The sequence below is a fragment of the Cariama cristata genome, unplaced genomic scaffold (genome assembly GCF_000690535.1).
Source record: "Cariama cristata isolate BGI_N322 unplaced genomic scaffold, ASM69053v1 scaffold14266, whole genome shotgun sequence".
Classification (NCBI taxonomy): Eukaryota; Metazoa; Chordata; class Aves; order Cariamiformes; family Cariamidae; genus Cariama; species Cariama cristata.
Window position 1 is genome coordinate 28,986 of NW_009621660.1, and position 12,119 is coordinate 41,104.

The 12,119-nt window shown below is 35.2% G+C and overlaps 1 protein-coding gene across 1 annotated transcript in view; it reads left to right on the plus strand.

Annotated features, from left to right (window-relative positions):
• The window catches only part of PARN (poly(A)-specific ribonuclease), a 63,984-nt gene that overhangs the window by 28,913 nt on the left and 22,952 nt on the right, over positions 1-12,119 (plus strand). The window contains exons 19-20 of the mRNA XM_009702058.1: positions 1,037-1,123; positions 8,233-8,307. Coding sequence (XP_009700360.1) covers positions 1,037-1,123; positions 8,233-8,307 — 162 coding nt within the window. The remainder of the gene's footprint in view (positions 1-1,036; positions 1,124-8,232; positions 8,308-12,119) is intronic.

Sequence of the window (12,119 nt, forward strand, 5' to 3'; positions counted from 1 at the left end):
CTTTATGGTTCAGGCTCTGTCTAACATCAAACGTAAAAAGACAAGGGAACATCTAGCAATGTGTCATGCATAAAAACATAAATCTCTGCAGATACCTGTGGAGAAGCTCAATCAATGATTTGTAAATAGTTTCATATGAAAATGCAAAATATTTCAATATCTTTGCACCTTAAAATGTAGTATTCCACTTGCTTCATTTTAAAATATGATAGGAATTCACAGGTTCTAAAAGCTCAAGTGTCTAGTGAAAGGAACTTCAGTCGCATGTACATTGTGGTGGTTTCTTATGTACAAATGATCTTTACTAGGCGAGGTCAAAGGTCTGTCTCATTCAGTAGCCTGCCTCTGATGATAACCAAAACCAGATGTGTAGGGGGAAGTGTGTAAAAGTAAGGCAGATGTATAGTGATAATTTCTGCTGTACTCTTACCTCATCCAGCAGTTTGACTTGGATTCTCAAAGGTCCAAATAACTTTCAGTGTACACTAAAGACTTCTTTTGCACTTCTTCTTTAGATGTTGGCCTTTATATGCTATTTTTTCTTGGTGAGGTTTTTAATAATAAAAAAAAAAAGTCTGTCAGTGTGTATATTCTAGCTTGTACCTAATGTTATGTGAAAACTGAATTGGATGTTGTTTCACAGTAACTTTTTTATTGACAGGAAAATATCAGCATTGAATTATTGCTAAGAATTTTTTTAAGCGAGAGCTGGAGCATGAAGAAGCTGTTGTTTTTTTCTTCTGTCCTTGAACTTGGCACAAAGGGTGGGAAGGACTGGATTTGTGGGCTTTTCCCGCTGCATGTAATGCTGTTTCAATTTCTTATACAGATGAGCTAGTAGGATTTAGTATGTCTATTTCATGCATAATTGGAGGCACGTTTTTGTTGGTGCCTGATGTAGTTTCATAGATCTTGGCCTGTTTTCTTATTTAAAGAAAAAAAAGAAGCTACATGACCATATTGGATAACTTTTTTAGGATATTCTAAAGATACTCGTAGTGACTCCTATTTTAACTAATGCTTTTTTGTTTCGCAGTACAGCCAAAACGAGATCATGTTCTTCATGTTACGTTTCCCAAAGAGTGGAAGACTAGTGACCTTTACCAGCTTTTCAGTGCCTTTGGTGAGTGATGTAGTCTATCCTTCCTTATACTTTTTCTTCCTCTTTGTCATTAACAAGTACCTCTGGTTTTGTTTGTTATTTTTAATCTGTGGATGCAGACTTACTCCTAGTATAGGTAATGATGAGTCGCCTTTTGTAATTTTTGAATGGTATCTTGTGGACTTTCTTTGTAATGATGCGTTGAAAATGTCTGCCCAGATTAACTGCGCTTTAGAAATCTTTTTATGTGGTGCTTGTTGAATATCGTGGACCTTTGATCGTTTTATTTACAGCCTCTCCTGGGACAAGGTAATTTATATAGATGAGTAAAGGGAATCAGGATTGGTGTGAAAGGCAGATCAAGGCTTTAGGAATAAGGTTCACCCTGCAGTCTACTTAAAGCCAGGCGCTAACTTATATGTCTCTAGGTGAGTGAGCAAGCTTGAAAATAGCCAATTCAATCTCAAGATTGTGAACACCATCCAAGTCAGAAGAAGCAACAAAAAAACCTATCTAATAACTGGGGACTAGTAGTCCTGTTGTTCCTCTACTAAGTATTAGTATATAATTTAAGGATGTGGAGATCCTAATTAATTGACAGTGATCTCCCGATGCCTAACTCTTGCAGCAGAAAACAGTGGTTATGCCTTGCATCCCTGAATCAGAACAAGAATGATCTTTCATACAGCCCTGTGATAGATGATGTTTCCAAGATTTTTGTTGCAGATTGGTTTCTAGTTTCTTGTTCCTGGGTAAGGTAATGCTTCAATAGAGATCTTTTGGGCTTGCAAAAATCTTTAAATTATTTTTCTGAGGTTTTTGTTGTTGTTGTTGTTGTTTTAGTTGTTTTGTTTTGTTTTTCAAAGAGGTAACTTCTTTCCATGTCTTAAAACATTTAATGTTAAAAAAAATTACATTCTTATTTTAATAATTTTTGCATGATTTTCCAGAAATATTTGCTCGCAATCCTCACAGTACGTTATTGAAAGTAACTTATCAAATGTTACATATAATAGACATTTATGCATTTTGTTCTACTCAAATTCTGTAATAAGGAATTTAATGGGAAACTGCTTTTAAAAAAAAAAAAATTAAGCCATTTACCAAAGCGTTTACTGGGGGAGGAAACTCTCATTTAAAAAAATAAAATCTTTGCTTTACATTAGATTAGTTTTGGCAGCTCTAAGCAAAGCATGTATGACTGAATTTGTAATTTCTCTATTCCTAAAAATTTTCTGCTTGGCACTATAGTTTCCCCTTCTTCCTGCCCCCAGTCTTACTTAAAGTCCCAGTACCAATTTTGTCCATTGGAGTGTAATTGCTGTGAAAACTGTGCATATTTTTATGTGTGTTTTTAAGCAGATAAGTCACTAGTTTGCTTTCTGTTATGAAATGGACCTTTCCGCTTTTGGAGACAAGTAAATGAAGAGATGTCTGTTTAGCTAGCGTACTTGATCAGTGTACTGCAGTTGTTTCAAGGTGATGTACCACCCTTAAGGACGACTTAAGTCAGAGTTTGTAGTGTGGCAAATGGATTCAGGGCAAACCTGAACCTAACCTCTATTGAAATAATTGCTGTGGTATCCATAAGGATGTTTAAATGCCAGTAAAAAGATGGAAGTCCCTCACTTCACTCCATCTTCTCGCACTGTGCTTGCTGTGGGTCACCACGCTAGTTTACAGAATGATACCATTCTTCTCCTCTTCACCTAGAATTGTGACTTGGTAGTCTGTGCAGGTCTCTGCACCTGTATAAAATTCACTCGGTTCCTTCTGACTTTTTGATCTGTACTGCAGCATGATGCCAGTATAATGCTGGATAGGATTTAATATTCCCAATCGGGAAATCTAGAATGTAAGAACATAGAAAGTTACTGAGATTCTTCTAGAATTGCTATTACAGGAGTAAGAAACAACACAGTTTGGACGTTGTTTCTATAGGCTTTTAAAGACTCAGCCATACAATTTTTCTTATTTTATCAACTCCTCCCCTTCAGTGTTGGTGTGAAACGCAAGCACAGATCACTACCACCAGGGGTCATACTTACACATTTCAAAATACCATTCAATTTTGAAATTCCCATTTCTTGCACTTCTCTAGATTTCAGAGCTGAATGTTTTCATACCTGGATTTACAAAATCCTGGTATTTGGGTAGTACTTAATCTATATTTTGTTTTAGGTCATATTGCCATGGTATCTCAAAACAAACTGCAGATTATTCCTTCCAAAATTCTAGGAGTACCCATGCTTTTTCAGTTGTAGCTGGACAGAGAGACAGAGAGTGGCACAATGTGAGGTTAAGAGATATGCCAAAAGCCAAAAAAATATGGCAGTAACAGACATGAATTATCCCAATTTATTACACCAATTAAACAAAAGTGTTTTGCCTGGATTAAAAATCAGTTGTTAAATTGAATGACAACATTAATCTGAATTTATAGAAAAATTATTTTGAATTTGTTTTAGCCTAGTATGATTTGAAGCAGAATTGTAATCTTCCATGAAGCTTCTAATGAAAGCGGTGAAACAGCTGAACGGGCTGCAGTGTCAGACTTGGAACTGGTTTACGTTTGCTACTCTAGAAGGGGTGTTCATGATTCTGAAGTCTTTCAGTACTGCATACATACCAAGTGGACACCTGTTCATGCAAGATGTTTTTATAGTCTCATGGGTGAATGTACTTCCACTGTACAAGTACTTGCAGTACTATGCAGTCTCTTAGAAGACTTACTTTCTTTAAATTCTTAAATTTGTGTAGTTTATTTAGTCATACTGATGTGAAATATGAAGGTATTAAAACAGTATTTGCTGGAATACAGCTTTTATAGGATAGTATAGCCTTCACTTTGTGAGAGTGTGAAAATTGTCTTTAAGAGGGAGGTGAATGCTGATGTAGTTCATGGAGTCACAGTGATCTTGAAAATGCATAAATTACTTTTCAAATGTAACCACTCCTTTGTGTGTTTAAATCTTGTCCTAGTAGTCCAAGCTACTGTATAGGTGAGTTTTAAGTGACTCTTAAATACATTTTTGAGATCCGTTTACAAGTTCTATACAGTATGACATCTGTTCCTGTTAACCGCTGTACTGCAAACTCACTGTTTAACTTTTCTTACAAATAAAAAAAAAAAAAAGCAGCGCTTGAAAAAAGTCCCTTTCAAAGGTGACAATCTAGTTTAAGGAAAACTTCTAGCTCACTATATATTGAGTATTCTTCTGAGCTCATGTTCATGTAGACATGTGAGCTTTGAGTGTTGGTTTTTTGGTTTGTGGGATTTTTTTTGAGTGTAGGGGTGTTTTTTGTGGTGTGGGTTTTTTTTGTTTGGTTTTTGTTGTTTCTTTTGTGAGGTTTTTAAAATTTTAATCCTATTTTTCTCTATGCATTTCTGGCCTTTCCTCCTCCTTTTCAAGCCAGTGTTTCCTTCAGCTGTTGTTGCTTTCTTTGTACCCTGTCTTTCTGCCAGAAAGGTGGAAGCTCTGTTAACCCTTCTCAATTATGCACCAGGAAAATCTTGTATTTAACATATGCTTCAACCCTTGCTCATAGAATAAAAGCTTCAACTATTTCTGTTGTCTGGTGCAGTCAGTGTCCAGAAACTGTTAGCAATTCTGTCATGGTGTCAAATGTGGTCAATTTTATTTTTTTTATTGTAAGAAAATGGAATATATTAATAAACATTTTGGTTGAATGAAGGTCCATATGGTCCTAGTACCTATCCTAAATGTTTAACTGCCAGTAACAGTTGTGTAGGAAATGTATGAGAACAGAGCCAAAGTGAAACAACTTTCCTGCACTTGCATCTTTTAGCTTGAGCCTTTCACAGCTTTCTGTAAGTCAGTCTAAAATTATTCTTTATCCTATTTATATTCTTATTATCCACAGCTCTTGGTGGCAGTTCCCTAACTGCAGTTAAGCATTATGTGAAAAATTCTTTCAGTTTTAAAACTTCTGTTTATTTTATTACATGTCCCTTAGTTGTTTTACAATGAAAGAGTGAATCCCCTCTGTATGTCTTTCATATAATTTCTGTTCTCATATCTTCCCCGTAGACATCTGTAGGCATCTTCCTTAGAATTTTCTTTTGAACGCTGAGTCCTAAATTACTTAGTCTCTTATATGGAAGCTTTTCCATGCCTTTGGTCATTGTGGTATAAAAACTGAAGGAAAATCTGTTTGAATGACCCAATCAATCAGTATCATTTTATTCTATGGATTTTAACGTTGTCTGCATGTTTGTGTTTATATAGAGAGGATTTTCAAATTTGTTTGTAGAAAAAAACATGTTACTTTGTGCCTTCATCTGAGAAACAACAGATCAGATTTTCATCTACTCCTATTTGCATGAAGATGTTTTATTTCACTTGATAATTCTTTACTTGACATTACCCTTTTTTTAGCAAGGGACGTTGTTTGACATTGCATGTTGTAGCAAATAGACAAGGGGTCATACAGGCTAACAATGGTGTTCTTCAAAGTATTGAAGACATCTGATATATTCTGGAAATGTAGAGAGAAATCTGTTTTATTTCTCTAGAGCTGGTATTCTATTACATTGCTGTATATGGCTTATTTGGATTAGCCTTGCAGTAAGCTGGCATGTGGCTGTGTTCATTGCTAAATATTGTACTTCAAGTGCAGATGCTTTTGCTTTTCAGATCATTATTGCCCTTTCACTATACTTTTGAAATGCACAATATTTACTGAATGCTTAGCAATATTGCTGAATGATCTAATTTACTAATCTTGTCTCTCTTAAATTCTTATTTCTTAATAATAATGAAATGTGACATAGCGTGAAAAGTGTATCTTTTAAGCATGAAGATTGCATAAGAGCATTTGTTGCAGTTCTCTTCAGACTGCAGCTCAGTGTCCACTATTTAATGTTGCACTTTTTCTTAAAATTATATATTTAAAATGTATAAATCTCTGAGTATAAAGGCAGCATATATTGGCAGGCATTGAAACCCTTAATTATCTGAAATGCCAAAGTCATTTAGAGTGCAGCAGCCTTTCTGCAGCAATGAATAAGTATCTGATACTGAAATGATGTGCCATCAATAGGTTGGATTTTTATTTATTTATTTTTAGTTGGCAGTTAGTGAAAATATGGGGACTGAAGTCCATTTGAGTAGTAGCTGAACTCCTTCAGGAGATTTTAGTCCATCACTGATCCTCTTTGATATTTTATGATAAGGGCACAATTGCAAGATGTTCAGGAGAATTTTTCCTTCTGATTTTTCTTTTGGTCTGTTCAGGATAGATACGGAATTAATTAACTACATGTGTAGGAAAGGGACAGAATCTGGACAGCATTTCCATGTTGAAGAATGACAGAAGAGTATGATCTCAGACGTCTTGAATGATTGTTTAGAAATTTTTTTTAATTAGTAATGCAAAAAAGGAGGACTTGATACACAGAGAATTTCAGAGCAATAACTTGTCAATGCACTTGGAACAATGTTAAATTGTGCATTAATTTCTAATATTTAAAGGAAGCTTGGTGTCAGGGTCCTACCAAATGCACTACAATTTTAGGTTGCAATCATAAATCAGATTGGGCTTTTCCTGTGTTGTGAAATGTTAAGTGTCCAACCAAAAGCGTGTTCTCCTTACAGTAAAGACCTTTACCTATAGGCAGCAAAGATCTATGTTCTTTAAAGATTGCATTATTAGAAATTAAATTTTTTTGCCCTACAAAATGTTTAAAGAAATTCTAACATTTGACTTCTCAGTGTAGGCTCTTCTTAATAGCAGCCTTAGCCCTTTAATATAGGGAGATGTCAGAACACATGCTGAATTAATTATGGTTTTGGCAATGATCAAAATGATTATAACTTAGTCCTAAATAGCTGGCTACTCAAATGTATAGCATGCAAACTAAATCTAAACTAGACTTTTATTTTTTTATAATTAGAAGATCTGTTTATTATCTGGCTGGATTTCAGAAAAGACTTTTAAAACCTTGTAACCTGTAGGCTAAATTAGATTTAAATAGATTAGACCTCTGAAAATAAAATGTATTTTAAGCCATTTTGCAGCATTGTTTTTAATGTTGTAATGTCTCAAGGTTGAATGGTGGTGTAACATTATATATAATTTGATTTCCTAGTCTATCTGAAAAAAATTGCACCAATTTTCAATATCTGAATTGTACTAACAGTAGAGCACTCAGATGAGGACAGGAGATGTAAATGGATTTCAGACTATAATAAGACCTTGTGTCTGGAATGGGAATCCTTTCCTCTGCTTTTGCTTGATTATGAGCTCTTTTAGTGCTAATGTGACATTTTAAGCCATTCACATAGCAAATGCACTAACTGCTTGATGAATGGAGGAATGTATTTCCAGTCACTGCTCCGTTGTAACGGCTTCCAAATGAGGTCCGTGATTTTGTACGTTAAATTAAGTTTTCATTGCACATCCAGGAAATGGCATATAGTGGGATCCAAACAAATCAGAGTTTGAAGTTTTAGTGTCACAATAACTGGAGCACTCCACTGGTGTGATCAATCTTCTGCCCCTCCTGCTCTACTGGAATTTCTTATCTTGGGTGTCTGTACTAGTAAAGGAGCAGTGAGTGATAACTGGAGCTTGTCCATGCTGTGCCTTTAGGAAATGCTGCAGTTCTGAAGGATGGATAAGTTTTAAAACCCAAAGAGCTGTTCTTTATTTTACTACAGAGCTGAAATTTCTCAGAAAAAATTGCTTCAATTTTTGTTGTAGAATTATATAGAACACATGAAGGGAGGACTAAAAATTAGAAAACCTAACATTACTTGAATTGTTAGAAGATCTGTTTAAAAAAAAAAAAAAGCTATGAAGAAGCAGAAGAATACTCTGGGGAGTGAAAAAGGTATTGGAGGTGTCTCTTTCCTTTTGATCCTTACTGTAGTGGGTCTGATGGTATACAGGATGCATATGCAGCCCTAACAGTCACTGCTTTCTGAACAGTTCCAGGCTCATGTACAACTGTCTATGCACTATGCACCTTTACAGTGGACAAAAGCCTTCTCAGGTGAAGTTACTCTTAGTTGACTATCTTCTTTTATGTCATGGCACATCAGATAAAATCTGTGACTGAGCCTAAGATAAAAAATAGTCATAATAATTTCTTTTGCCTTTTCTAGGTAACATTCAGGTTTCGTGGATTGATGATACATCAGCGTTTGTTTCATTGAGCCAGCCTGAACAAGTACAAATAGGTAGGTGTTTCTGAATTTACTTCAGTGTTAAGACTTGACTTCAGCTGGCTCCTGCAAAATGCTCTGAGCCAACAGAGTCTGTGTTTCTAATGGCAAAACTACTGACTTAGTTCCTCCTATAGCATCTGAACCAAACTTTTATTGTACCAGCACATGTGTTGCAGCAAAGACAACAAGCCCAAACTGGACTTGACTGAGAGTTTTGTGTTTCATTCCATGTCCCTCTAAGTCCCTGAACCTGTAGGTAGAGTAATGCTAGTTTCTTCATTTGATGCAGTATTTATTGAGGTTATTTACTGTTACTTTGCACAAAGCAGAGCTATCAGACTTTTATGGTCTTTGCCTTCAAATATCCTTTGGACTGATACACGTTTGGTTTGGTTTACATTTGCAAGTAACAAATGCAGTGGAAAGCCTTTTGGTGTATTGTAGAACACATGCAAAATAATAGTCTCCTAACAGTCTGGACTGGTAATGTGTCTACAGTTTGTGTATTAATAATGTGCAATCTCTCCAGACCTTAATTTTTTAATTTTTATTTGAACTTTTGAGCTTAGCTTTAACAAAAGTTCATGGACATAAGCTCTACAGGAAGTATACATGTTTAACTTTTTTCTTGAAAGTTCATTGGTTTGGGGTTTGGTTGGGGTTTTTTTATATATTACTTCTTGGTTTGGATTTTAGGAGAGGGATTATTTTAAAGAAAAAAATGTGTGCATGGCTACATAATTACTCTTAGTTAACCTGCATTCCTAATTCACCTAATTAGGGCAGATAGCAATATTTTACTATTCACAATTGTGCAAGGTACTCTAGAAAGAACCATTTCCAGTATAAGAAGCTGACTGAAAGTATAGAGCAAAATATTATCTAGATATCATAAGAAAAATACCTAGTAAGTAACACTCTTGAGAAATCATCAAGAATTAATCAAGAATTAAGTAAAAAACAAAGGAAGAGACCAACATCTCTGAATTTACTGAAAATATTGCTTCCCATTAGGAAGAAAAACAATATTTTTGAGGTGTGGGGTTTTTCGTTTGGTTTTTTGTTTCGGTTTGGGGTTTTGGTTTTTGTTTTTTGTTGTTGTCATTTTGGGGGGATGTTTTGTTTGTTTGGGTGTTGGGTTTTTTTAAGATTTTTAGTTGACTGTAGTTGGATCCACAAGCTCTTAGTGGTTTCTGTAGTGCTTCTGGGCATATATTTGAGGACTGACCCATAAACTTACTGCTGGGAGCAATGATTGGAAGTGGACCATTATACATGATCATGTGGGTTATGTTATGGTAGTGTCATCCCTGTTTACTGAAATACTTGCATCAAATGCTGTGGAGCCAGTAAGAACAGCAGTATACATAGCACTTTAGATCAAGTGGCTGAAATTTTGTTGCATTTAAGAGCTATCCTGCCAGAATTCCCACGATTAAGTTCTGAAAAGAAAAAAACAAATTAGAAAACCCCACTGAGTTCACCATCATCTGTCTTATGAAGCTCAAATAAAGAAGCTTTCAGGTTCTGGATGCATAATCAGTGCATCTCTCTAATTCCTTATTAACATCCTGTGAGTGTTTGTCATACTTCTTCATACATACATACATATGTAGCTAGCTCTGTAATTCAAGAGAGCATTGCTAGCACTTCTTGCATGTGTTGTCTTAGTTGCTTAGCTCTGAAGCATTCATAATTTGTTACCTGTATGTATTATAGTTAGTGGTGATACCAGCACACCGTCAAAGGCTTGAGGGAAGTGCCATTTGTGCAGCAGCGAGTACATTGCAATATTGGAGGCAATAACCCTTAATCTAAACTATCTTAAGTAAAAATGTACTCTGAGCTATGTTTGTGAAGTAGCAACTTATCTGAAGTGTCTGAAGCTTTTTATTTCAGACTTGATTAATCTTATTCAGAGTTTGGCCTCCCTGTGTGAGGTATAGGCTGAGAAAAAATTGAATAAAGGGTTGGAATTGTTCCACTTTTTTGTCTTTCCGAGAGGATTTGTCTTTGTGGTGAAATACAACAAAGTTGTATTTTCTGCTTTTTAGTTCAGATGCCCTGATGTACAGAATATCTATAGGTCATTGTAAGTTTATGTATCTATGCCTTTTTTTCCTTCCTCTTTTCAAGCTGATTTGCTTGTTTTTCTGAGTGGGACTTGCAAGACTATTTGTTTTCAATAAAACCTGTCTGTTTTATGCCATTTCATACGCTGAATGCCTTCTTACATGCCGCTACAGTAACTTCCCCACTGCTATCACCTCAGTTACTTACCTATTATCTGAATGCTTGGCATACACATCCACCACCACTATTTTTTTTTTAATTTATTTTTTATTACAGCAACTACATATTGTGGAAAGAACTGAATGTCTGCAGAATATTTAAACTGAATCTTTCTGGCACTGCTTTGTGTGTGTGTCTTTTTTTATGCTTTGACAAACAGGGAGGCTTGTTCTATGGCCTACATGCTGGGAAACAAGTTATTTGTTTGAAAGCTGAGGTGGTTATAGTCTTTCATAGATTTTTATGAAATCAGGTTAGTAAAATCTCATATACTGAAAGCAGTCAGCCAACCAAGCTGATAAACTATAGCAACCTCAATTACCAAAACGCTGGGCAATTTTTACTGTAAAATTGCTTAAACCTCATGTTGTTGGTTTTTTTTTTTCCTGTAATAAATACATCATAAGATCAATTCTGTTATTCTATTTCCTGATCTTAAATTCTTTAATGAACTTCTTTGGCAATGAAAGTCACTATTTGTGATTTAGTCACTTGTGATTTAATGAGCTGTGTTTAAGTGAAGAACCTAGGAAAAACTAATTATGTGGCCTGTTTTTTAATCTGTTTATATAAATATGCCTGCATCTTCCGGACTATATAAAAGGCCTTGGACAACTGTCAAACAATATGCTACAGTGCAAGATGTTGCTGCAGACATACGTTTATGCTTACCTCTTAAAGATGTTTCTGGCTTTGAGCTGTTATTACTATGTGTAGTTAACAAAGCACACGTGCAACAGAAACATTTATGAAAAATAAATGGATTGAGAACATGAAAGTTGTGTGGAAGTTTCCCTGTATTGATAAGGTTGTCAGATTTGCATTATATATGAGTCTAAGCACAGTAAAAGCATCTAGACTTATTTTGCATCCTTTTAATAAGGGAACCGTGTGGGAAAAGCTATGAAAATAGGACTGTTTTGTAATAATCTGCATGGAGTGTTAACTGATTCCAGGTCTAACAGATTTTTTTTTTAAACTCAGTTCAGATCTGGGAGGTGTCTTTATTTTTCAGTTGCAGCAGCGATTCAAATACTGAATATTTGGCTAAACTAATGTAAAGTTACAGAATTGAACAGCAGGTCATTTAAAGACTGATCTGCAGTCATCTCTTGATGTACATACTCAGGATAACCAGTTGATGAATCTGGCATGTTTCTTAAAAACTTTTCTCCAATGCCTTTTTATTTTGTTCAGCTTTATGTTAAAACAGAATTTGAAACGTGATATATCCATATTACTAGCTTTGTGTGACTGTATCTAAGGGTTGTATTGAAATTGTGATAATCTGGCATCCTAAATACAGGGCTCTTTTTGCCATGCTGCTTTGAAAACTTTGAAAAGCTTTGCTTTTACTACAAGATTAATTTTTACCTGATTTAAAAAAAGGGGAGGGGGGGAGGTTGGAGGAGGGGATTTTTTTTTTCCAAGTTGTCTTTCACCTTTCAGATAATTAATTATAATTAATTTTCATACTCCTGCTTAACCTTTACATCAAACAAATGACAGATCTCTTAAAATGTGACACTTTG